Genomic DNA, 23,497 nt, shown 5'->3' with positions numbered 1-23,497 from the left:
ATCAATAGAACAAAAAGATACCCTACAGTATGGGAGAATATATTTGTAAATGACAGATCCGATAAAGGCTTGATGTCCAAAATATATAAAGAGCTCACCCACCTCAACAAACAAAAAACAAATAATCCAATTAAAAAATGGGCAGAGAAGCTGAACATACAGTTCTCCAAAAAAGAAATAGAGATGGCCAACAGACACATGAAAAGATGCTCCACTTCACTACTTATCAGAGAAATGCATATTAAAACCACAATGAGATATCACCTCACACCAGTAAGGATGGCTGCCATCCAAAAGACAAACAACAACAAATGTTGGTGAGGTTGTGGAGAAAGGGGAACCCTCCTACAGTGCTGGTGGGAATGTAAATTAGTTCAACCATTATGGAAAGCAGAATGGAGGTTCCTCAAAATGCTCAAATAGACTTACCATTTGACCCAGGAATTCCACTCCTAGGAATTTACCCTACGAACGCAGCAATCAAGTTTGAGAAAGACAGATGCACCCCTATGTTTATTGCAGCACTATTTACAATAGCCAAGAATTGGAAGCAACCTAAGTGTCCATCAGTAGATGAATGGCTAAAGAAGATGTGGTACATATACACAATGGAATATTACTCAGCCCTCAGAAGAAAACAAATCCTACAATTTGCAACAACATGGATGGAGCTAGAGGGTATTATGCTCAGTGAAATAAGCCAAGCGGAGAAAGACAAATACCAAATGATTTCACTCATCTGTGGAGTATAAGAACAAAGGAAAAACTGAAGGAACAAAACAGCAGCAGAATTACAGAACCCAAGAATGGACTAACAGGTACCAAAGGGGACTGGAGAGGATGGGTGGGCAGGGAGGGATAAGGGGGGGAAGAAGAGAGGGCATTTTATGATTAGCATGCATAATGGGGGGGTGGGAGAAAGGGGAGGGCTGTATAACACAAAGAAGACAAGTAGTGATTTTACAACATTTTGCTATGCTGATGGACAGTGACTGTAAAGGGGTTTGTGGAGGGGACCTGGTATAGGGGAGAGCCTAGTAAACATAATACTCTTCATGTAATTGTAGATTAATGATTTAAAAAATTAATAAATAAAAGAAAAAAAAGGGGGATTACTCCAATAGGATACAACTAACTCTAAATCAACAATTAATGCATGCTTTAAATATCCTTAATTTTGATCATTTAAAGGGTGTCAGATGATCAGCTATGGAAATACATTTTTCTGATAATATTCCTTTCTCTTAAAAAAAAAAAAAAAGCAGTTCCTGTGTGGTGATCTCCAATACGTTCTTCACAATGGTATAAAGGGCATATCAAAGTGTGGGTAAAGGGTTTGTTTGTGTTTATACAGAGGATAAAAGCCTAATTTGGCTACCCAGAAAACAAACTAAGATGCGATATGAAGAAGAACTTCCAACATCAACATTCTCTGGAACAGTCATTCCAGAAGATGAACATCAAAAAACTTCAACAAAGATCCTGGCGCTGTTGGAGCTGTAGCTGCATTCATCCCACTGGTTCCTGGACTTGCCATTGGAATGAAGAAGGAGATATCTAAGCTGGCCTGTGCATACAGTAAAACAACAAGTTTAACTGGATCTATACTGTCGGAACTCAACCAAGAATTAGGAGAAGTGCAAGTTGCAGCACTCCAAAATCTTGCGACTACAGACTATCTACTGTTAAAAGAACATATGGGATGTGAACAGTTCTCAGGAATGTGTTGTTTTAATTTGTCTGATTTTTCTCAAACTATTCAAATTCAGTTAGACAATATCCAACATATCATTGATAAGTTTTCACAAATGCCTAGGGTGCCTAACTGGTTTTCTTGGTTTCACTGGAGATGGCTGGTAATTGTAGGTCTGCTTTTGTTATGTAGCTGTATTCCTATTATGTTAATGTGTGTGCACAATTTCATTAGTAGTTTAAAACCTATACATGTTTATGTTACTCTACAAGAAAATATGTCAAAGAAATAATCAATCTTCCCATGTTTTCTTCCGTCTGCTACTTCTATAGCTTTTCTTCTTCCTTCCTAAATACAACCCTTAAGTAAAATTTGTGCCTCATATCGAAATTACCAAGTATCATAATTCTTCCAAGTGGTAAAGATACCTCAAGACAAATGCTGGGCATAGGAGCCACAGGGCATAAATCTGCAAAGAAGTAAAAAGCTAACTTTTTCAAACAATATTGCTTCTCTCTCACTTACCAACTTTACATTTCCCTGTATGGCCTGGAAGATGACTGGTTAGCCAGAGACGGGTAAGATTCCTCAAGGGAGGAACAATCTAAGACAGGCATAGTCACAGGGGGGCCATCAGGTGAGAAATTGGGGATCAACAGAGGTGAGGCTTAGAATCCCACCCCCCCTGATTTGAAAGAAATCTTCTGTATCCATGGATGTTTTGTTGCCCTTGTCTAGCTTGGATTAATACTTAGTCTATAGGCACACACCTGATCATCTACATTTGCCTTCTTACAGCACTAAACTATGTTTTCTATCTCTATCTTGCATCTACCTACCACTTCAGCATTTTATTAAAAAAAATAATAATAAGGGAGAAATGTGGGATTCACATATAAATCAAGTATAAAAATCAAATGAATATTCATATTTGATCTGATTGTTTATAGTTCATAATGCATGATCAAAACTGAAAGTGTCTGTGATGACTGTCCTTGCACTGTTCACCATGTAAGAACTTGTTCACTATGTAAGAATTTGTTCACCATGTAAGAACTTGTTCGTTATGCTTCAGAAGATTGGAGACTGTTGAGAACTAGGCTTGGGGTTGATTAATGATTGTGCATTGAGTCTCCTATACAGAATTTTATTGTTGTTAACAACCATTTGATCAATAAATATGAAAGATGCCCTCTCAAAAAAAAAATCAAACAAATATTCATATTTGACCTAATTGTTTATAGTTCATAATGCGTGATCAAAACTGAAAGTTTCTGTGATGACTGTCCTTGCACTGTTGACCATGTAAGAACTTACTCACTATGTAAGAATTTGTTCACCATGTAAGAACTTGTTCGTTACGCTTCAGAAGATTGGAGACTGTTGAGAACTAGGCTTGGGGTTGATTAATGATTGTGCATTGAGTCCCCTATACAGAATTTTATTGTTGTTAACAACCATTTGATCAATAAATATGAGAGATACCCTCTCAAAAAAAATTAAGATATTATATTAATATCTGTCTTGCAAGTCAGATCTACTGGCAACAAATTCTCCCAATTTGTGTTTCTCTGAGAAAGTATTTCTCCTTCACTTTTGAAAGATAATTTCATTGGATACAGAATTCTAGGTTGGTGGCTTTTTTGCTTTCAGTACTTCAAATATTTTGCTTCACTCTTTTCTTGCTTGCATGGTTTCAAAGAGATGTCTGATGTAATTCTTATCCTCGCACCTGTATACATAGGGTGTTTACCTTTGGGTTCTTTCAAGAATTTCTCTTTGTCTTTGATTTTCTGCAGTTTGAATATGATATGCCTTGCTATACTTCCTTTGGTATTAATCCTGTCTGTTGTTCTCTAAGCTTCCTGCATCTGTTGGGTTTAGTGTCTATTATTAATTTTAGGAAAATCTCCGTCATTATTGCTTATTGCTTCAAGTATCTCTTCTGTTCCTTTCTCTCTTTCTTCTCCTTCTTGTATTCCCATGACACATATTACACCTTTTACAGTTCTAGTTCTTGGATATTCTTTTCTTTTTTTATTCTTTTTTGTCTTTGTATTTCACTTTTGCAAGTTTCTATTGACAGTTCTTCAAGCTCACTGATTCCTTCCTTGGCTGTGTCCAGTTACTTAATGAGCCCATCAATGGTATTCTTTATTTCTGTCACAATGTTTTTCATTTCCGGCATTTCCTTTTTGATTCTTTCTTAGAGTTTACATTGCCTTTTTTCCATGACAGCCCTTAGAATATTAATCATAGTTGTTTTAATCTCCCAGTCTGATAATTACAAAATTTGGTTCTAATGCTTGCTCTGTCTCTTCAAACTGTATTGTTTGTCTTTAATAATTCTTGTAACTTTTTATTGAAAGCCAGACATGATGAACTGAGTGAAAGGAACTGAGGTAAATGAGCCTTTAGTGTGATGTTTTATGTTTATCTGGCTCGGTGTTAGGTGGTCTTTATTGTCTGCTGTAGCTAGCTGTAGGTGTCAGATGCTAAATTTTTCTGTGGTGTCCTTGTTTTTGTCTCCTTTATTGTCTTTAGGTTTTCCTAGAGACTTCTTCTTAAATAAGGTCGGAGACATATAATTCTCTCAGTTGTATTACCTGTTATTGCACAGGAGCCCTACTATGTGGTTTTGGTTTTAGTTGTGGGGTAGGGAAGAGAAGGAAGCATCTGTAGTCCTATACATAGGTCGCAGTCTTTTAGTGAGTCTGCCCCCAGACTGTGACCTTCCCTAGCACTTCCAGTTTGGTGGTTCCCCCACCACTTACATGTGACTGAGATGAGAGGGTGTCACACACAGTTGGGTATTTCACATCCCCTACATGAAGGCTAAAGAGAACTGGAGTTAGTGATTTCCTTTACCTCAGCTCAGCTGGGCTCTGGTAAAACCTAGTATGTTAGGCTCTGGTGAAAAAGTTTCTCGAGGGCAGACCTTGTTAAGAAGAACAGAATGCTCTTGCTGTATTTCAAAATGGCTACTTTTTCCCTTCTCCTGCTGGAAACACAAGGAGATTTTTTTCTCCAATCTTCATTGTGATAATCTGGTAGTGATCCTGGAGGTAAAACTCATAAAAGTTTGCTCCCCACCCACCCAAGACTGGGCCAACCTGAAACTTTTAACACTCAACTTGTCTCCATTGAATATGCAGCAACTCATCAATTAATTTAGGGTTTCCTACCCCAGTGCTGGTTCCCACAGGGATTTCTGCTTGTGGGCATCTGCTCCAGTATGCTATGATTCTCTGTATCAGCCTGTCTGTCTCTCTAATTTTGGAGACAATGGGTTGCCCTGTGACCTCAGTTCTCTGATGAATCTAAGAAGCATTGTGGATTTTTAGTTTGTTTAGCTCTTTTCTTACTGTGAGGGCAAGAGTGGTGACTTCCATGCTCCTTAGATGCTGTACTGAAAACTAGAAATGCCTATAGTCATCCCCCCTACCCATGGGGTATATGTTCCAAGATGCCCAGTATATGCCTAAAACCATGGACAGCACCAAACTCTATACATACTATGTTTTTTCCTATAAATAAATACTTCAGATAAAATTTAACTTATAAATTAGGCACAGTAAGAGATTAACAACTAATAATAAAGTAGAACAATTATAACAATATACTGTAATAAAAGTTATATGAATGTGGTCCCTCTCCTCAAAATATCTAATTATACTCTATTAACCCTATTTCTAATTGTGATGACGTGAGATGACAAAATGCCTATAACAATGAGATAAAGTGAAGTGAATGACAAGGGCACTGTGATGTAGCATTAGGCTACTACTGACCTTCTGACAAAGAGGATCATCTGGCTGACCATGGTTGACCATGGGTAACTCATACCATGGAAAGTGAAACCATAAGAGGGGACTACTTATCCCCATAAGAGGGGATTAAGCAAATAATCATTGCCAGTATTCATTATATACAGTCCTAAATGTTCTATCTTGGTTTCACACTATTGTATAACACTATTTACCTTATTTTCAATTGACAGGGGGTGGGGGCAATAAGGGAGAACCATTTTAGCTTCCCAAGTCTGAAGGCACTCATTTCACAGCTTTTTGGAGACTTTTTTCATAAGTTTTAAGAGGTTAACATTACTGAATGATTTTTAATTTTGTGTTTATGTAAGTATTAACATTGTCCTAGAGCTACACTTAGTTGACTAAAAAATTCAATTAGCTAAAAATCTATAAACCTGCTGGTAAGGAGGTAGTAAATTATGTTAAAAAATGTTAATATTACAAAATGTAAAGCAAAATGCACCTTAAAATATACCCTCTCTCCTTTGCTTTTGCTGAAGAATGTAAGGTTTGGATACAGAAAGAAATGTGTTAAGATCATGCCTCTCTCCCCTTACTAGCTTCATTATTATAGTTTTTCCTTATGCTCATTTTCTCCCTCTATAAACCAAGGATAATAAAACCTACCTCACTGGGTTATTATAATGGATGACTTGAAGTGCTTTGCACTTAAGTGCATGGTATAAATAGCACTTATCACTTCTTTTGGTATTGCTATTGTTTTTACTATTATTAAGCTATAGCTCCCTTCACCTGCTATTGTCACTATTGAAAATATTTATTATACAGTCCACTACACTTTGTGTAGGGCATACCGTAGCTGTATCCATTCTACTTAGACCACTTTACTGCCCCTCCTATTTTTGGGGAATGAATATCATGAAGAAAAGTTTTACATTCTGTTTTCCTTTCTCCTTATAAAACCTTGTTCTCATCCATCTACATATAAACTGCTATTTTGTATATTAAAAATATAAACCAAGAATAAAAATAAGCAGAATTTTTTTTGGTGCAGACATAATGGCAAAAGCACTGGGGAAAACTGTATAAATATAAGAGCAATGAAAATACTACTTCTTCTTAAAGCAGGAGTTCTTAAAGCACTTAAACAGAAGTGCTACACCAAAACTTTCAAACTCAACAGCCTTAATCCTGTAGCTTTTTATAGTCAACCTGCATTTGTCTGAGTTTGATAACGATGAGTTTTCTTCCTTGAGTTTTGTCTGCACCAGCAAAGCTTTCCCAAAATTTAAAATGAAATTCTAAACTTAAAAGAACTTTTTCACAATACAAAGCAAAACTTATATCTTCTTTCTCAATTATTAAGGAAACTAAAATACTCTCTTTAAATGAATAACCCAGCTCCTTTTCACAGAAAACATGTAAAAGGTACTAGGGTTCTTCACATTCCTGTTTAACTTCCTTCCCATGGATTTGGATTTTAAATTCCCTTCAAAGTAACTGAATGTGGGCTTGGTTAGTTACAGGACACTGTGTACTAATGTGGAATTTCAGAAGCCAAATTAGAGAAGTGACTGTGCTCTTGGACATGAGTAGTCTTGGTTTCTTCACAGAATGAACCACAGAGTAGAAAAACATTATTTCCTCACAGTTAAGTAATTCTTGCTTTCTAATCTTTCATTATTTCTCCCATATTAGCCTACTGTTTCGAATCTTTTCATCTAAAAAACAAAACCAAACATACTTTTTCATGCATCTGTGAAAATTCAGTAAGGCAAAGTTTTTGGAAGCAAGAGTGGAAACACACCTGCAGACTAATTTATTTATAGGTAACAGTGTGCTCCCTCCTAAGGGACTATGGAAGACAACTATTTGTGAACCTTAGTCTCTCTGATGTTTGCAGGCAGTGGCATGCCTGTGGCTGAACAAAAATCATCAATGAATTCGAGTCCCTCTTTATTCATTTTGTTTTTCTTGCTCCCAAAAGAATAGCAAATGTTACTTTCATGCAAAAGAGATCAAGATGGATATTCAGCATGAGTGAATTTCCTCAGGAAAGAATCTTTAGTTTTCATCCCAAACCAAAACATCTGAATTTTTTGAACCAAAGTACAGAAAGAGATAAATAAGTCATTGACTAATTCTCCATTTAAAATATAACAACAGAGAGAGCTCATTAATTTTTGAGTGTATGCAACTTAAGCTAATGAAATAGCAGATTTGTAAGAACCTTCCTGTCTTCAAGGTGTCCAATAATGTCATTATTATGCCCAGCCTATTAAAAGGCATCACAGTTTGTGTATGACATATGGGATCAACATATTTAGGCTGATTTTGATGAATTTTAAATAGCAGGCAAGTCACTGATGATTAAAGCTAACAATATATTTAAAACACAATCTAGGTTCATTTTTCGATAGCAACATGAAGATTTTAGAAGTTGAGGTATTACAGAATTTTCATTCCCTTGGAACTCAAGAATGTTAGAAGACAGAGAAAGAATAGGAATGATGCACCCTGCTAGCTGCCAGCCATCCATTGCACACATCTGTAATCATCATCCCTGGGTCAGTGGGAACAACAGCAGTAATCTGAGTTTTATTAACCAAAGCAGGCAAGGGATCAAGGTGAGGACATAGTACTTTAGAGTTTTAGGAAACACATTCAAATGCCCTGTTCCACCGGTGCTCAAAATATACCTGTGAAATGGGTAAACGGGAGATACTATAAAGAAGTTGGGATTCTAAAGTAGTCTGTCCAACGTCACAAGGCTAATAATAGGCAAAGATGTGATTCTTAGTCTCAGGTTCTGCTCACAAAAAGGAAAAAAAAGGACAAAGAAATACACTGAGACTCTTGAGGGCTTAGTCCTGAACTTGTTTCTCTAAGTGTTCTTTTCCAATCCACGACTCTAATTTGGCAAATATATTGATTTTTCCCAGTAGCATCATTCCTTCCAGACCTCTCCACTGAGGTCAACACCTCCGTGTCGTTCTACACCTGCAGCATCATCACTTGCATTCCTAAAAAGGCCAATCAAGCTTAGCAGAGTTTGTTTCCCCTCCTCGCACAAAAGCTGTTCCTTCCAGGTTTCCTCATCTCACTAAGTGAACCACTGCGCAAGTCAGTCTAGAAGTTACATTTTAATCTCTGCCTTTCCTCTACCCCAGCACTCCACATTGAAGGCATCAGCAAGTGTGACAGATTCCTCTCCCAAACACTGTGTACCTCAGTCCCATGAGCCCTCCCCACCTCCACTCTGCCATCACCTCTTGCCCGGACCAGTGGTCACACTGCCTCCTTTCATGTCTCCCTAAAATCCATTCTACACACAGCAACCAAGCTAACTTAGCTTTTGTTTGCACTTAAAAAAAGGTCAAGCTCCTATAATATCCCACATGCCTACCTATTTACCTACATTTCTGGAGTTTTACAATTCTTATCAACAAGCATCTCAAAAATAAAGCCTCAGTAGTGTCACGGCATGCCAATGGCAGACAGCATGGAAAGTCAGAACTTAAACCAAGTCTTCCAAATAAGTGTCCTTTTCATTAAGTCATTCAAATTCCTAGCGATCTAGTCTCAGAAATGTATACATGTCTCACTTTTCTCATTTGTAATATTACAGTAAAACTGCTTCTTTCCTACCTCACCTGGTGATTAAAAGGATCACATGAGATAGTATCTGTGAAAGTGCTTTGAAAAACATAAAACATTATACAAAGTAATATAAAACACATGCAACTGCAGAAATGGCACTAAGTATGAAGTTTTCTGAGCCTTCATTTATAAGAAAGAGGAGTTAAGGAAGTTAAGTTAAAATAACTGACTTCATCTCGTCATTAGAATATATATATTTCAGCTGATTAAAAGCCTTTTCTACTGCTTAGGAGGACTGGAGCTAGACAAGAATGCACCTGGCTGCCCTGGTTAACTTCTTGATTTCAGACTTTACCTTACCAACCAGTAAGAAATAACCAGAGAAATCTTACAAACATGCCTCTGACTAAAAAGAAACAGGAAGTTAAAAGCCAGTTTGAAAAGCTGAGAAAATCAGCCTCACCATGCCCAAATTCCCTCCAGTCCTCTCCTCCCTCCAGGACATGGAGGACACAGCTCCAAAGGGGATGAAAACCCAGGGCTGCAGGGCCCCTCAAACCGAAGGACACAGGACAACTCCAACTCTGGTCCGTTTCCACGGTTCCTGGAAACTCTGCCAGTGAGCAGGAGCTGCAGCCGTATGCCAGACACTGCTCAGGAGCAGCCCTCACTCCATCGTCCCAGGGCAATATCATTCACCTGGCTCTGCATTTGTGTACACAAGAAACTGACCCTTGAGTATGTGATGAATCATAGGTAGAGAAAAGCAAGCTTTTTCTAATAAAATGAGTCCACTGATAACACAATTACATTAAATTCATATTTATTGACAAAGGAAACTGTAGGAAAAGATTTTAAGGAAACAGTAACAACTGTGGATGGATAAGCAAGTCATTGTAAATAATACTCCTTTCTTCATGATTGCCCCCAAAACCGGCCTATCAAACTGCAGAGTCATTTCACTACTTTTACACAAATTCCTATTATTTGATTTAATTTTCAGCTGATTCTTTCCAAACCAGTTATCATTATTTTATTTCAGTTCTACATAAGCTCATTGGTTCTTTGAGAAATAACATGAGTGACGCTTAATACATTCCAGCTACAGAAATGCAAATTTTACTATAAGTCAAGAGTCTGTGAACTTTTTCTATAAAAGGCCAGATATTATTTTAGGCTTTGTGGGCTACATACTGCCACATAAACTTCTTTCCTTTTTTTCGTAACAATCCTTTAAAAATATAAAACATTCTTAGCACTTGGGTGGTATAAAACTGGGCCAGAGCCTGTAGTTTGTCAACCCTTGTAAATAATAACTGAACTAATGGTATTTAGAACATACACAGCTACACACAATACGAATCAGCACAACAACACAAAACAACATGTTTTCATTTAAAACATACTGGTTCAACAGGCTTCCTTTTCTTGAAGCAGTACTAAAACTAGGAATGTTCTGTATTAGAGAAGGAAGAGGAATATGCCCTATTTTTCATGAGGCAATACATTCTGCCTCCAGTATTTTTTCTCTCCTCCCTAGGTGCTCAAGAATAAAAGATGTTCACTAAGAACTAATGAAGCATCACTTATAATGTACATACTTAACAATGAAATTTAAAAGCTTAAGTTTATACAGTGCAGGTTGATAAAACAAATTGTGAAGCCTCAAAAATTATAAATAGATACAAAGTCGAAACGCCAGGAATAGCTAGAATAAAATTCATCAATCCATCAAAAAAAAGGGGGGATGTATTATTAAAGTGACTTTCTTTTAGGATCTCTGCACTAACAATAAAAAATAGCTCCAAAATTCTGTAAGGATAATGGCATACAAATGACTTGCTGTAATTGGTATTTCTACCCCACGATGCAACAATGTCCATTGTACCTGAGTTAATGGAACTCTCTCACATAGTTGCTGCATTGTTACCAAGCAACAGGAAATAGAATGTCAGCATTAGCACTTGATTTAATATATTTTTATCATCAATAAACCATATTTCTATTCTGCTACTTTTCTGGATGTAAACGGTCATTAGGCTAAAAATGATACTTAATAATCTACAAGAGTATGCAAAAAATGCAGTAAAGTTAACCCTGGCTCATTACAAAGTCCATGTTTTTTAAAAAATATTTACTGCTTCCTTAGTAGAAAAAGCACATATAATGTAATAGTAATTCTATTACTGAGATGATTATTTTGCCAAAATGCTCAAGTATAACATGTGTTCACTAAATATATCCCCCCATTAGCATTCAAATATTTTCAAACCAATACTGCATTTCATGAAAATTCAAGGAAATGAATGAAGTCTTTCAGTTCTTCAATGCTTTAAAATAAATAGAATCCATCTGTTCATTTCACTTACTTATATAAAGGACATTACCATTTTACCTGTCAAAAGCATTCTATATCTGGCTAAGTATATATACAGATACCTCTTTCAGAGTGGTTTGGTAATTAATTTAAAAACAATGAAATCCACAAAGCATGAATAAAATCTTATAAATGAAAAACTAGAAGAGAAAGAAATATAAATTAAAGATAGTACATAATTTAACCAGTCTAAAAATCAATCCACGTAAATGATAATCACTCACCACATTCATCCCAATAGTTAACACTCGGGACGGTGACTCTATTTTGCCTTAGGATCAAGGGTCTCCAAAGTTCATGGGGAGTTGGTGGGAAAAGAGTGATCCTTCTTTTTGTGTTGTATCAAACAGCTCTCTTACTCTGCCTCTCCTACCTTTTTGTAAAAGAACTCGTTGGCAAGTGTTCAACTCAAAGGGCCCATGTGGATGAAGCAAAAAGGAATGGGATGAACAGTTCCTTGCTGTCCTCATTCTTCTATCTGAAGTAGTTTTACCAGATAAATAATAAAGTGCAGTGAAGGGCATTTAATATATTATGCTTCACACAGTCAATGTCATAACTGACATTTCAGCCAAGCTCTCATAAATATCATGTCTCTGCATGTCAATTAGAAATTTGTGTGTGGGAATAAATTCCATACAGTCATGAACAGTAGTTGCCTCTGTAAGGATTTGAGTGCCAGAAACTGAATCTGTCTAATGAAGTATCTCAACATGGTTAGAAGTGTTTCCCTTAAATGGATAGAAGCTTTAATTTTTTTCCTGTTAATACCAACTTTTTCCTTTCACTGTCTCTTGAAAAAATTCAGATTCACTGCTTTTGAAACAATAATAACACGAGACACTTGCCATCTAAAGATTGGGAATAAAAGAAGCTTAAGAGGAAAGAAATTATGTTTATCCCTTAGGTATTACCATTTTCTCTAAAGCATGAGAGAAGACAACCAAAGTCTCTAAAATGCTGATACTCAAATTTGCTGGCTTGGTGGACACTGAATGTTCATAGAATCTACTGAAGTGATTAAGTCACATGGTTAAAATCCACCATGTTCCCACCTTCCACTATAGAGTGAAACAACAAGTTTGATCAATCCTGCTACGATAATTCTTGAGTTTTCAGTGCAAGTTTCTCCAAACAGAGCCAGAGAGTCACAGAAGCCAAGAAGCTCCGATCTCAGAATCACATTGTCCGTTCACCTCAGAGTTTTAAAGTGACATTTTGGTCTTACCAACTCTTGAGAACCATTATAAAATGAAGAAAGAAATAGAAATCATAGTTCACATGGCCTCAGAAGAAGATAATGCCACAACTTTCCAGGAACTTACCATTACATAAGACTCCTCAGCCTTCGACAAAGGGACAGTTCTCGCCATCCCTAGGCTTCAGTCCCACCAGGAGTGCTCCCACCTCGGGCCTCCCCCCGCTGCTACTCCTACTGCCCAGACTGCTCCCCGCAGTGAGCTGTGGGGCTGGCTCCTCCCTGTGAGCTCTCACTTGGAAGAGGGGCCCTTTACTGACCGCCCTATCCAAAACTTGAGTTTCTTCTCCTGGCATTTCATGTCCCTTGCCATCCTTTGTTTTTTCTCCTTAACATTTATCAATATCTACTGCACTATATATTTTACTTGTTTATTTTATCTATTGTCTGTCTTGAGCATCAGAATGCAAGCTCCATGAGGGCAGGGACTTTTCTGTCTTGCTCACTGCTCTATTTCCAGAACCTAGAAAGGTACATGGCACACTAGAATTTCTGAGCTTCATTGAACTCTCCTTAAAATGTCATTGAGATATAATATCTGATACCTGTTTATAAATAATATAGGAAGAGAGAAAAGGCAATGGGGTGTGGATGAGGAGGGAGGGATCACGGCCAGACCACCACTGGAGCTGGGTCATGAGCTCAGGGGGGTTCATGGTAGTCTTCTGCTTACTGTTGTACATGATCATTGTCCTTCATAATAAACATTAAAAACAAAAATTTTTAACATCATCTACACTGAAATCTTCCCCTTTCCTCACCCACCAATCAGAAACAACACATGTCTGCTTGGCAGGAAGGCAGATGTACCCCTAATCTTTTCAGCTTGTTGATCTCCTATGGAGAAATGGCATGTGCCAGGCATTCATTCAGAACACAGAAGTCAGTTTCCAAAGCTTGCCTCTTCTAACAAAAAAGGCTTAGGATATCACTTGAGGGCAAAGTTTCCCATATATCCATACCTTATGACTTAAAATTTTTTTAAAGCAAGGGACTGACAGACACAATATTCCTGATAATGGTTATCACCCAGGGGAAGCAGGTGGATGAAAATGACAGTCATCTTCGGTGGTTCTCATCTTAGGTGGGTTTACAGGTGTTCAATTTATTATTATGCTTCATAACTCACACAGGCTACATATATTTATTTTTGTGCATCAAATACCATGCAACATAAATAATTCTTTCATAAGCAAATACATAGACATATCATAATATAAACATAATAAAAATAATTTTATTTAAGTTATGATAAATGAATATACTATTTTAACCTAAAGCTGAAATTAGGTAAAGAGTTGAAGAAGCCTGTATAAACCTTGCTGTCTTCTAACACCAGCCATGGCACAACCCTGACAAGATCAGCAGAGTTATTTCCGTCTCAGGCAGCCTCAACAGCCTCCGGTGGCTGAGTCAGACGACCTTTTCTGACAGCACAGGCATGCCAGGCTGCTTGTGAAGATAAAAGCATCATCAAGTCTCCTGAGTATGAAGCACTCCTGCCACCGCCCCCCACCCCAGGTTTTGTATTATGAGTCGCTTAAAAAAAAAAAGTGTAGAAACTTCCCAGATAAAGCCAGCATGGTGGGATATGCAACCAGGAGGCTGGTAGAGGGGCTAACAGGGAGTTAAGTGGTTAACAAGACCACCCCAAAAGCCAAATGAGTTCCTCTGGGAAGACACAACAGTACTTGCATCTCCTTACTACACACAGAACACAATGCCAAAAGACAGTCCCTGCCTGGTTTTGCACTTAAACTTGTGAAGTTTAGGGAAGACCTCACCCACTCAGAGAGAAGGAGGTCCAGAAATAACGTTGTCTGGGTTAAAAAGAGAAACATCTTTCTGGCATGTGTGCCAATATGTTCACCCACTTGCACTGTTTTTTCCCAGTAACTCCCCAGTGACTGAAGCGGAGGGAGATACAGCCAACAGTCATTATGGCACAACTTTGTGTGAAGCATGCAAATAGCTGCAGGTTTAAAGAAATACAAATGAAATACTCATACTGGTTTTGTTAAAGGAGAAAACAAACATACTTTATCACCTCTTTGGTTTTACACAACTCACATTTGCTTAGAGCACACCTGAAAGGGAAAACTTTTCCAAAAGCAGTGACATCCCCTTTACCACTAGAAAATAACTCATACTGGAAATAATTCATACTGAGGGCAAATTTGATATTCTCTTTAATTCAAGATAAATACATTGGTTTACTTCTTGACATAAAACATTTACTGTAAAGTAATTAGAGAAATTATGAACAAAAGCCAAAGGCAGCCTGTATGTTCCTTTGCCACCCTGCTTCTAAGTTCAAAAAAAGTTTAAGGTGTCTAAGAGAATCAGCACTACTATTTTAAATATTTATAGTTCTACTCTCCTTAAAACTCAAGTTTCAGGATGTACACAGGGAAGAAAGGTTGAAAAGATGCAGCATTGTGGAATGGCCTGGAGCTTCAAGAGACAGGCTCTAACCCAGATTCTCCTACTGAAAAGCCCTCTATTTCCTCATCTGTGGCAAAGGGGATGAGCTAAGAGTTGTAAAAGCATAGTCTTTGACTGTCTGAGATGTAAGGTGCATTCCCTGTTAGAGTTCCCATTGCTGAAGATAGTGCAGTACCAGACATTCAATCACTATGTTTAGGGAAATTTGTGAAAAGCTGCAAGGTTCAAAGAGGCCACACAATAGAATGCACAGAGTCCAAGGGAAAGACTGAATGAATCCATTGAGCTATTGATCACAGGATGATGCCTTTCTCAAAGCCATCTCCAGGTACATGGTACTACAGGAAAAAAAGACCATCACCAGAATAATTGGTAGGGAAGGTCAAGGATAAAGAAATCAATTAGCCAAAAAACTCCTTCTCTGCTTGATTTTAAAGTTAGCATTGAAATGGACTACTTCTGAAGATTAAATATCTTTCAAGCGTTTGAAACATCATCCATTTATGATGATTTTAGGGTACTTTCTAAAATAATGGAAATGAGCAGACACCTGGATCAGTCATCTATGGTTCTATCCTAGCCCCACCTAGCTGTGTGACCTCAGGTAGGTGTATAAAGTCCTCATCTGTAGAATACTAATAAAGGTTCCTATATCATAAGACTGTTAAGTGGATTAAAAAAATAATGTACATGAAGGATATACTATGACTAATACACAGTAAACACTTGATTAACAGTAGCTATTATTGTTGTTAATATACCAGGCAAGAGAATATGTGGACAATGTATGATCTCTGAAGATTCCTATTAAATACTACATTTCAGAAACTGGCTTATAATCATCCATGCCAGTAGGACCACCACAAAATAAAGCAGGACAAGGCTAGATGAAAACAATGACACCATCTTGGAGGCTGACGCAGATAATGGAGTAAACAGAACATAGCAGAGAAGAGGAGCTGGAGGTCCAGGGTACCCACTAAACTCAGAATAACATAAAAGTCACAGTCAAAATAGTCTTCTCGTATCAAAAAACACCCAATCTACCCACCATCCCCAATTTCAATTATTTCCCACTTTTAAGAGCAAGTTCTAACAAATCAACCTATGGGCATGCAGAGAGGCAGGGCTTACAAAAATCTATTATTTAAATAGCTGTTTTGCATAATTTGTGAACTAGAATGACAAATTAAATTTCATCTTGAACTTTCTAAGTAAGTTCTGTCCCCTCAAACTTTCTACAGTGATGTTAATGTTTTATATCTATGTCAACCAACACAGTAGTTGCTAGCCATTATGTGGCTACTGAAGAGAAACTGAATTTTTACTTTGTTTAATTTTAATTAATTTACAAGTTGCATATAGCCAGTGGCTACCATGTTCAACAGCATGGGTCTAGTCCATTGGGAGTGGCTGTCTGCAGCACTGTATTGAAAGGGATCCTGAAGTGAGTTCAGGCACAGCAGGAAGACTGCTAGGACAGATTGGAGATGTGCATGCTAGGACACGGGAGGGCATCCTTTACCAGATTCGCAGACTCAGTTAAGGCTTTATCTCCCCGTCCCTTATGCCAAAGAGAACCTCTCTTCTATTTCCTACACTGATTCTCAGACACTAGAGTGCCATATTCTGCTCTGGGAGAAGTAAGGTAGGCTGAAAAGAACCAGATCACAAAAGAAGAAGAAAAGAAAAAGAACCTTGCCCAGGTCAGTGCACAGCATCGCCCCTGCCACTCAGGAGAAATGCTGCTTTCTGGCACTTCTACAGAAGTGCATGCCACCAATAAAGGGTTCAATTACAGATGATTTTAAGCTTTGTTACAGGCTTTTTTCCAGTAATGTTATAGATGTGTGCCCATGGACAAGTCATTAAGAGGATTCGAAAACAGATTACACAGAGTGAACCACATTATCTTTTTTAAATGCAGAAAATGTACTAACACCACTGCAAAAGAAACACCATGCCCGGGCTGAAAGTACCACATCCTCCAGCACTGTAAAAATAATACACATCACTTCCCAAAAGAGGAACAGAATTCCAGCTTTCAACTGTTTCAAAAATACCACTGTACTGCCTCCATGAAGTATCACATGGAGAGTCAAAAGATGCCATATATAAAATTACCATCATGAGAAAAATCAAGAACATACATTCTCATCTCCAGATCCCAAGATGGAGTCCTATAAAGCCCTCCAAGGGAAAGCCGCCTCAAACTCCCATGAAAATCTGGTTCCAAGGTGGTCCTCAAAGCCTCAGTTAAGAATCATTTTGAAGCCTCCTTTCAGGTTCAAATATTTACAAACAAATGACAGGGGATTTGGTATAAGCCCTTATTTTCATCCCAGAGTTTTAGCCCTGAGAAAGCTCTAGAATTATTCGTCTCTCCGAAGGCCTGAGATATCCCAAAGGCTCTAGAATACTTCTTCTCTCCCAAGCTCTGAGATAGCCCAAAGGCTCTAGAATTATTCTTCTCTCCCAAGCCCTGAGATAACCCAAAGAAAAGTCAGTCAGTTCCTTAATTCAACTGCTCCAAACAGAACAACATCACAGCAATTTTTTTACTACCCTCCTTACTCTTTAAAGAATTCACAGTATCCAACACAGTAAGATAATGAACTCTCCTGATATAACTTACTATTTTCCTGGGGTTCTGTATAAAAAATTCATCTTGTGATTTTACCCAAGGTCTGTTTTACTCAAGTACCAAAGGACCTTTATAAGCTGGTCAGTCTCATGGCCTGATCCCCAGGAGGAACATCTTAGTGAGACCCTAGCTAACCAGAAAGCTAATGTTACAGCAAAATTTCAACTATTACATATTTAAACAGAATCTTTCACTATCCAAAATGAAAAAGTGGTCATTGTCTGCCCTCCAAAAACAAATGAACTATTGTACTTTTTAAAAACTAATATATAACATCAAGTTTAAAAAGTAACATCAGAAAATCAGAAACAACCTCTTCTCTTACCTCTACAACTGTGGTTTCTGCAGCTTTGCACATCGGCAAGTTGAAATTCCTTGCACTTTTCCTACATTAGGAATGGGGAAAGTAAAGAAGTGGGGAAAGAAGACCAAAAATAAGAAAAGCATGTCTCTCTTAGTTTTATACATTAAAAGAATTTCTAAAAACTAAGAACCTGTGACTATTTGTTAAGAAGTTATCATGTTTTAGGTAAGTTTAATAACTTTTATAAATAAAACAATATGATGGACACTTCAATTATGTAGTTTTTTATGGGGTTGAAGAAAAGAGGTACTATTTTTCACATTCAACATACAGATTATACATAGAAAAATAAAATGAGTATTAATAAATCTATTTAAAACTAATTTCCCTATATTTTTCATTGGGATGCCATTTTGTTTCTGTAGATAAATATTTCACTAAACCTGCTCTTGATAAAATATTAATGGATTTTGCAAGTGCTTGATATGAGACAGTATAATTATATTCTCAATTTGAAATTAAGAAATTAAATGAAACTATTGCTGAAATTAAATGAAACACTCATTGGCAATGTGTGAGTCACCTATAAAGATCATTCTAGAGAACCAATTTCTAATGAAATTTTTTTAAAGTACAATACCCACATCAGACCCTGAGGGGTAAAAAATTCAAGAAGGTTGCAATTTTGCTGATGGTTTTACACTCCCAAGTGCCTAAATTAATGTACCTTGTCTAACCATAAAAATTTTAATGTATTTTTATTTTTGAGAATATAAATAGAAAAATTTCTTTTGTAAAGGGAAGTAAGTCACAGCTATGTTTTACTAGCTCTTTTAGGCCACCAATGTTTATTGCACTTGGATTAAAGGATGGGTTTAAGGGTAAGTGTGTCCTTGAGAGAGGAGTCCTCGCATGTTTCACAAGTTGCTGGGCTGGATTCCACCAGACGTCCAGCATCAAAAGCTCCAAGGCCAGAGAGGTGAGAGGCAAAAGCATGTAGAGCTGTCCCACTTTAACAATGGCCTAGACAGACATCTGTATTGTCCCACTAAATGTGAAGGTTGTTCTAGAAGTCAGCTCTTAGGAATCTAGATCACTTGACTATTGGTGATGAGCAGTCTTGTTTCACCCCAAAGCTTATTAACCACAGGCATACAGTGGATGCTTAGAATAGCCCTTGTGCAGTCTTCAGAGCCAGGCAATACAGCACAGGGCAAACTCAGGGAAATACTTTAAATAACTCATTTCCATTGGCTACCATACAAATTCCTTATTCTTTTTCAAAAAGCAACTAAGCTTTGCAAATATTATACCAAAGTGTCTTATAAAATAGATGTGATGCAAGATGTCTTCTGCAATTGTCAAATTAGTTGTAATTTTAAAAAACCTGGCTGAATTCAAGAAATCAAATGTAGTATTACTATAGTAAGTTCCTCCAAATGAACAAAAACCTGAGAGTAGTCACTAAGAGTTTGTGATCACAAGCTATATTTGGTAAAGATAAAAAATTGCTAACTAAAAGAAGCAAATGACAATCTTCTGAATAAGAAAACTATTTCTGTAACCTAATAGGTAATCTTCAAAACCAAACATTCTGGAAAATTTTTATGTGTACATTCAAAGGCGGCATAATTTTCAAAAAAACTACTATATAATCTATAAATCCAAGACACTAAATACTTTGTGTTGAATGTAATTAGAGTACTCAAAAGACCCTAAACTCTATTAAGGCCTATGGTTTAATATCTGTGGCTATCCAGATAATGAGAATGAACATGCAGCATTATTACGGTTCATCAACTTTTCAGATAGAACTTTTAAAAGCATTTCTTAATTGACAGAAGAGGAGTAGAAAAGAACTGACCCAAATGATTATTACCACTATCTTTCCAGAATATCGAAGTTAACAGGCATTGTTAAGACAATGCAGATAAATAACGGTATCAAAATTAAATATAATTATATGCTTTTGTCACATTTCTAAACAAATCTTAACATTATAACTAGTCTTAGCAACTGAAATAGAGCAGGGACAAAAATAACTTGTATGGGACTCTACCCCACACGAGTATACAGAGTCACACGGTTAACAAGCAGGGCAAGATGAACACCAAGCACGCAGAACAGAGTCCCCCAAACACACTGTACAAACACAGCAGCAGCCCTGTATACACACAGATACACACATGTGGGTGTGTTTGATTTTAAGCCATTTTTAAAAAGAAATTTTTAAACACCAAACACATGAAGGTATCTATTTTTTAATCATAATTTAAGAAATACAAAGTTGCTAAAATGCATTACATTAATGTTTTTTTTTAAGACCATCATACTACCTGAAAATCACATTTCCTGCTCGGTCTGCCTTCCAAGCCTTCACCAAAGCGAATTCCCCTGTAATTGCTTCCTCCAAAATAAAATGCTGGCCATTAAACTCCCTCACCTGCAGGAGATAAAAAGGGCATTGTCAATTTTTACACAGGTCTTGTGGTTGTGGTATCTGCTTGACAGAGGCAGATAATGGGATACAAGCCTGGTCAGAAAAGGTTTCTCAGAAGGAGAAGAATCTAAACTGAGACATCAAGAATGAGCAAGTGGGATTTAGTCAAAGGTTTGGGATGGGGGGAAGACTGAAGGAACAGCATGTGCAAAAGCTCTGTGGCAAGAGACAAATGTGAGTAAGTTCTATATGTAAGGCACAGACTATGTGTGTTAGCATTCATTTTATTATTTGTGTGTATAGCTTATATATTGAACTTGAAAGAGTCTTCTGAATAGACATTTTTTCCCATGGAAACATAACCAACAGACACATGAAAAGCTGCTCCACATTAGTAATCATCTGGGAAATGCAAATCAAAACCACAATACGATGTCACTTCACACCAGTCAGAATGGCTACTATCCAAAAGATAAGAAATAACAAGTTTTGGGAGGATGTGGAAAAAAGGAACCCTCATCATTGCTGGTGGGACTGTGAATTGGTGCAGCCACTATGGGAGGCAGATAGTATTGAGGTTTCTCAAAAAACTAAAAATAAGAATACCATATGACCCAGCAATTCCACTTCTGGGAATTTACCTGAAAACAAAATCACTAATCCAAAAGGTATATGTACTCCCATATTTATTGCAGAATTATTTACAATAGCCAAAATATGGAAGCAACCTAATCTCCAATGATAGATGAACGGGTAAAGATGTGGTACATATATCCAATGGAATATTATTCAGCCATAAAAAAGAATGAAACCTTGCCATTTGCGAAATGGATGGGGCTACAGAGTATTATGCTAGGTGAAATAAGTCAGACAGAGAAAGAAATACCATATGATTTCATTTACATGCAATACTGAAAAACAAAACAATGGACAAACAAAACAGAAATAGACTCATAGACACAAAGAACAGACTGGTGGTGCCACAGAGAAGGGGGTTGGATAAAAAAGGAGAAGGGAGGGAAAAAATTAGTGACAATGTTTGGTATCTGGACCTGGAAGGGATGGTTCAATGAGTATATACACATTTCAAAATGCACTGAGCTGAGCACTAAGATCTGTGAATTTTACTATATGTACTTCAATGAAAAAAGTTTTAATAATAATAAATAAAAACAGTCCTTTCCCTCCACCCCAGAAAAAAACTATGTAAGTAACATGAAATAGGCAATGTATTACTTTTGCATATAAAATACTTACTAAAAGCCATTCATCTCTAATTAATCTATGATAATCTACTGAGATTTTATTGGGATTCCTAGAATTTGTAGATTAATTTGGAGAGAACTAACATGCCCTATCTTCCTACCTGCAAGCATAATATATGCCTACATTTTAAAAATCTTTTACCTCCTACAATAGTTTGATAATTTCTCCAGAAAAAGCTTTGTATATATTTTCGGGGATTACTCATAGGTACCTTCAGTTTCTGATGCCACTACCAATGTTATATTTTATTCTAATACACCTTTTCTTTTGTAACCTCTGGTCTAACAGAATACTACTGATTTTCTAAGTTTATTGCCTTCTAATTCTACTGCAAATGGCAGGGAGGGGAGAAGCAGCATAAAGTAAAAATATGCCATTGCATTTGGTTCCTTTTTTCTTCTTGGAGATTTAGCTGTGGAAATTGAAACAAGAGGGTCATCATCAATGCCCAGCTCCGTCACCAAACGGATGGCAGCCAGGTGGTGGCCAAACTCCATTCTTATTCCTACTCCACCACCTAGTGGACAACTGCATGCATTTTATAGAACGCTTCAGTAGAAAGTTTAACTCTGTTTACTTTTCTTTAACGGTGGTTTAAGACAGAAATCATGTCTTAAAGATCAGCTTCCTTAAACGCATCATCCCACTTTTCTGATAGAAAATATTAATGAATTTAGGGAATCACTGATGAATGAGGATCTTACTATGAACTTAGACAAATTATATGAAAGATATTTATAAGCTACACAGCAATATACACTTTTAGGTCTTAAGTACTTCAAAGTCATTACTGTAACACCAGTGATGATAGTTAAGTATTTTACGTACAAATCTAGAAAACTACAGACAGATCTAATTAATCATCTACTAACCCAGGGCAAAGTTAAAAATAAAAAGTTTTTTTTTCCACTCCAATTGTGTAATTTCCTGACGGGTGTACTACACACCAGGAGTTGCTGAGAAGCTCTTAAAATTTTTTTAAACAGGAAAGGAATTGGTTTCCTCAAACTCGCTATTATAGTCACTTGAAAGGCTGTGCATTTCATTTCAGTTTCATCCGAAGTCTTTTCAGTCCTTTCTTGAATCCACTGTAATCAAGTAAATTTTCACCGCCCCAGAAAAATCACTCTTGAAGGTCGTCAACGACCCCCGTTTCCAAATCCAATGGCCGGTTCACAGTCCACTACCCAGTCTCTTCACACTCTGACACAGTGGATCACTCCCGCCTTTATAAAACACCCATTGCCTTTCAAATGACCAGGCTCACCTGGATCTTCCCCACCTTCAAACACAGACAGGGTCTCCATCTGCGCTCCTGCCCTCGGCGCCCGTCTAGTCCCACAGGCCGAGCTCCCAAATCAGCCTCGCGAAGCCAAGCTGCTTGAAGGCGCCCTTTCAGGACAAGCTGCTGGGCGCGTCCCTGCTCCGCGGGTCCAAGAATGGTGAGGAAGCCCCCGTCCCCCTAACGCTAGGCAGGGCACAAACAGTGCAGAACTGCTGTGTCTGGAGACAAACGCCGCGGTGAGAAGGCGCTGCCTCCCTGCGACACAGCGCCCTTCTGCTCCCTGGGAAGAGCCAGCCAGCGGCAGGGCGGCGGCGACCACCAGAGCAGCCCCTGCGGGCTGTCCTCCGCTTCCTAAGGCTCAACGACTCGCCAAGCTGGGCCTGTCCGGGCGGTCCGGGCTCCCTCACAATTCAGG

The 23,497-nt window shown here is 37.6% G+C and overlaps 1 protein-coding gene across 2 annotated transcripts in view; it reads right to left on the bottom strand.

The window, feature by feature from the left end:
- OXCT1 (3-oxoacid CoA-transferase 1) overlaps positions 1-23,497 on the bottom strand; it is a 164,186-nt gene that overhangs the window by 109,784 nt on the left and 30,905 nt on the right. For both annotated transcript variants that reach the window (XM_037023579.2, XM_037023580.2), the window contains exons 6-7: positions 20,428-20,534; positions 18,113-18,173 (exon numbers count right to left, since the gene is read on the bottom strand). In XM_037023579.2, coding sequence (XP_036879474.1) covers positions 18,113-18,173; positions 20,428-20,534 — 168 coding nt within the window. The remainder of the gene's footprint in view (positions 1-18,112; positions 18,174-20,427; positions 20,535-23,497) is intronic.

This window comes from Manis javanica, chromosome 1 (assembly GCF_040802235.1).
Source record: "Manis javanica isolate MJ-LG chromosome 1, MJ_LKY, whole genome shotgun sequence".
In the NCBI taxonomy this organism is placed as follows: domain Eukaryota; kingdom Metazoa; phylum Chordata; class Mammalia; order Pholidota; family Manidae; genus Manis; species Manis javanica.
Note: the sequence above shows the minus strand (reverse complement) of the source record. Positions and strands in the feature narration are given on the sequence as shown.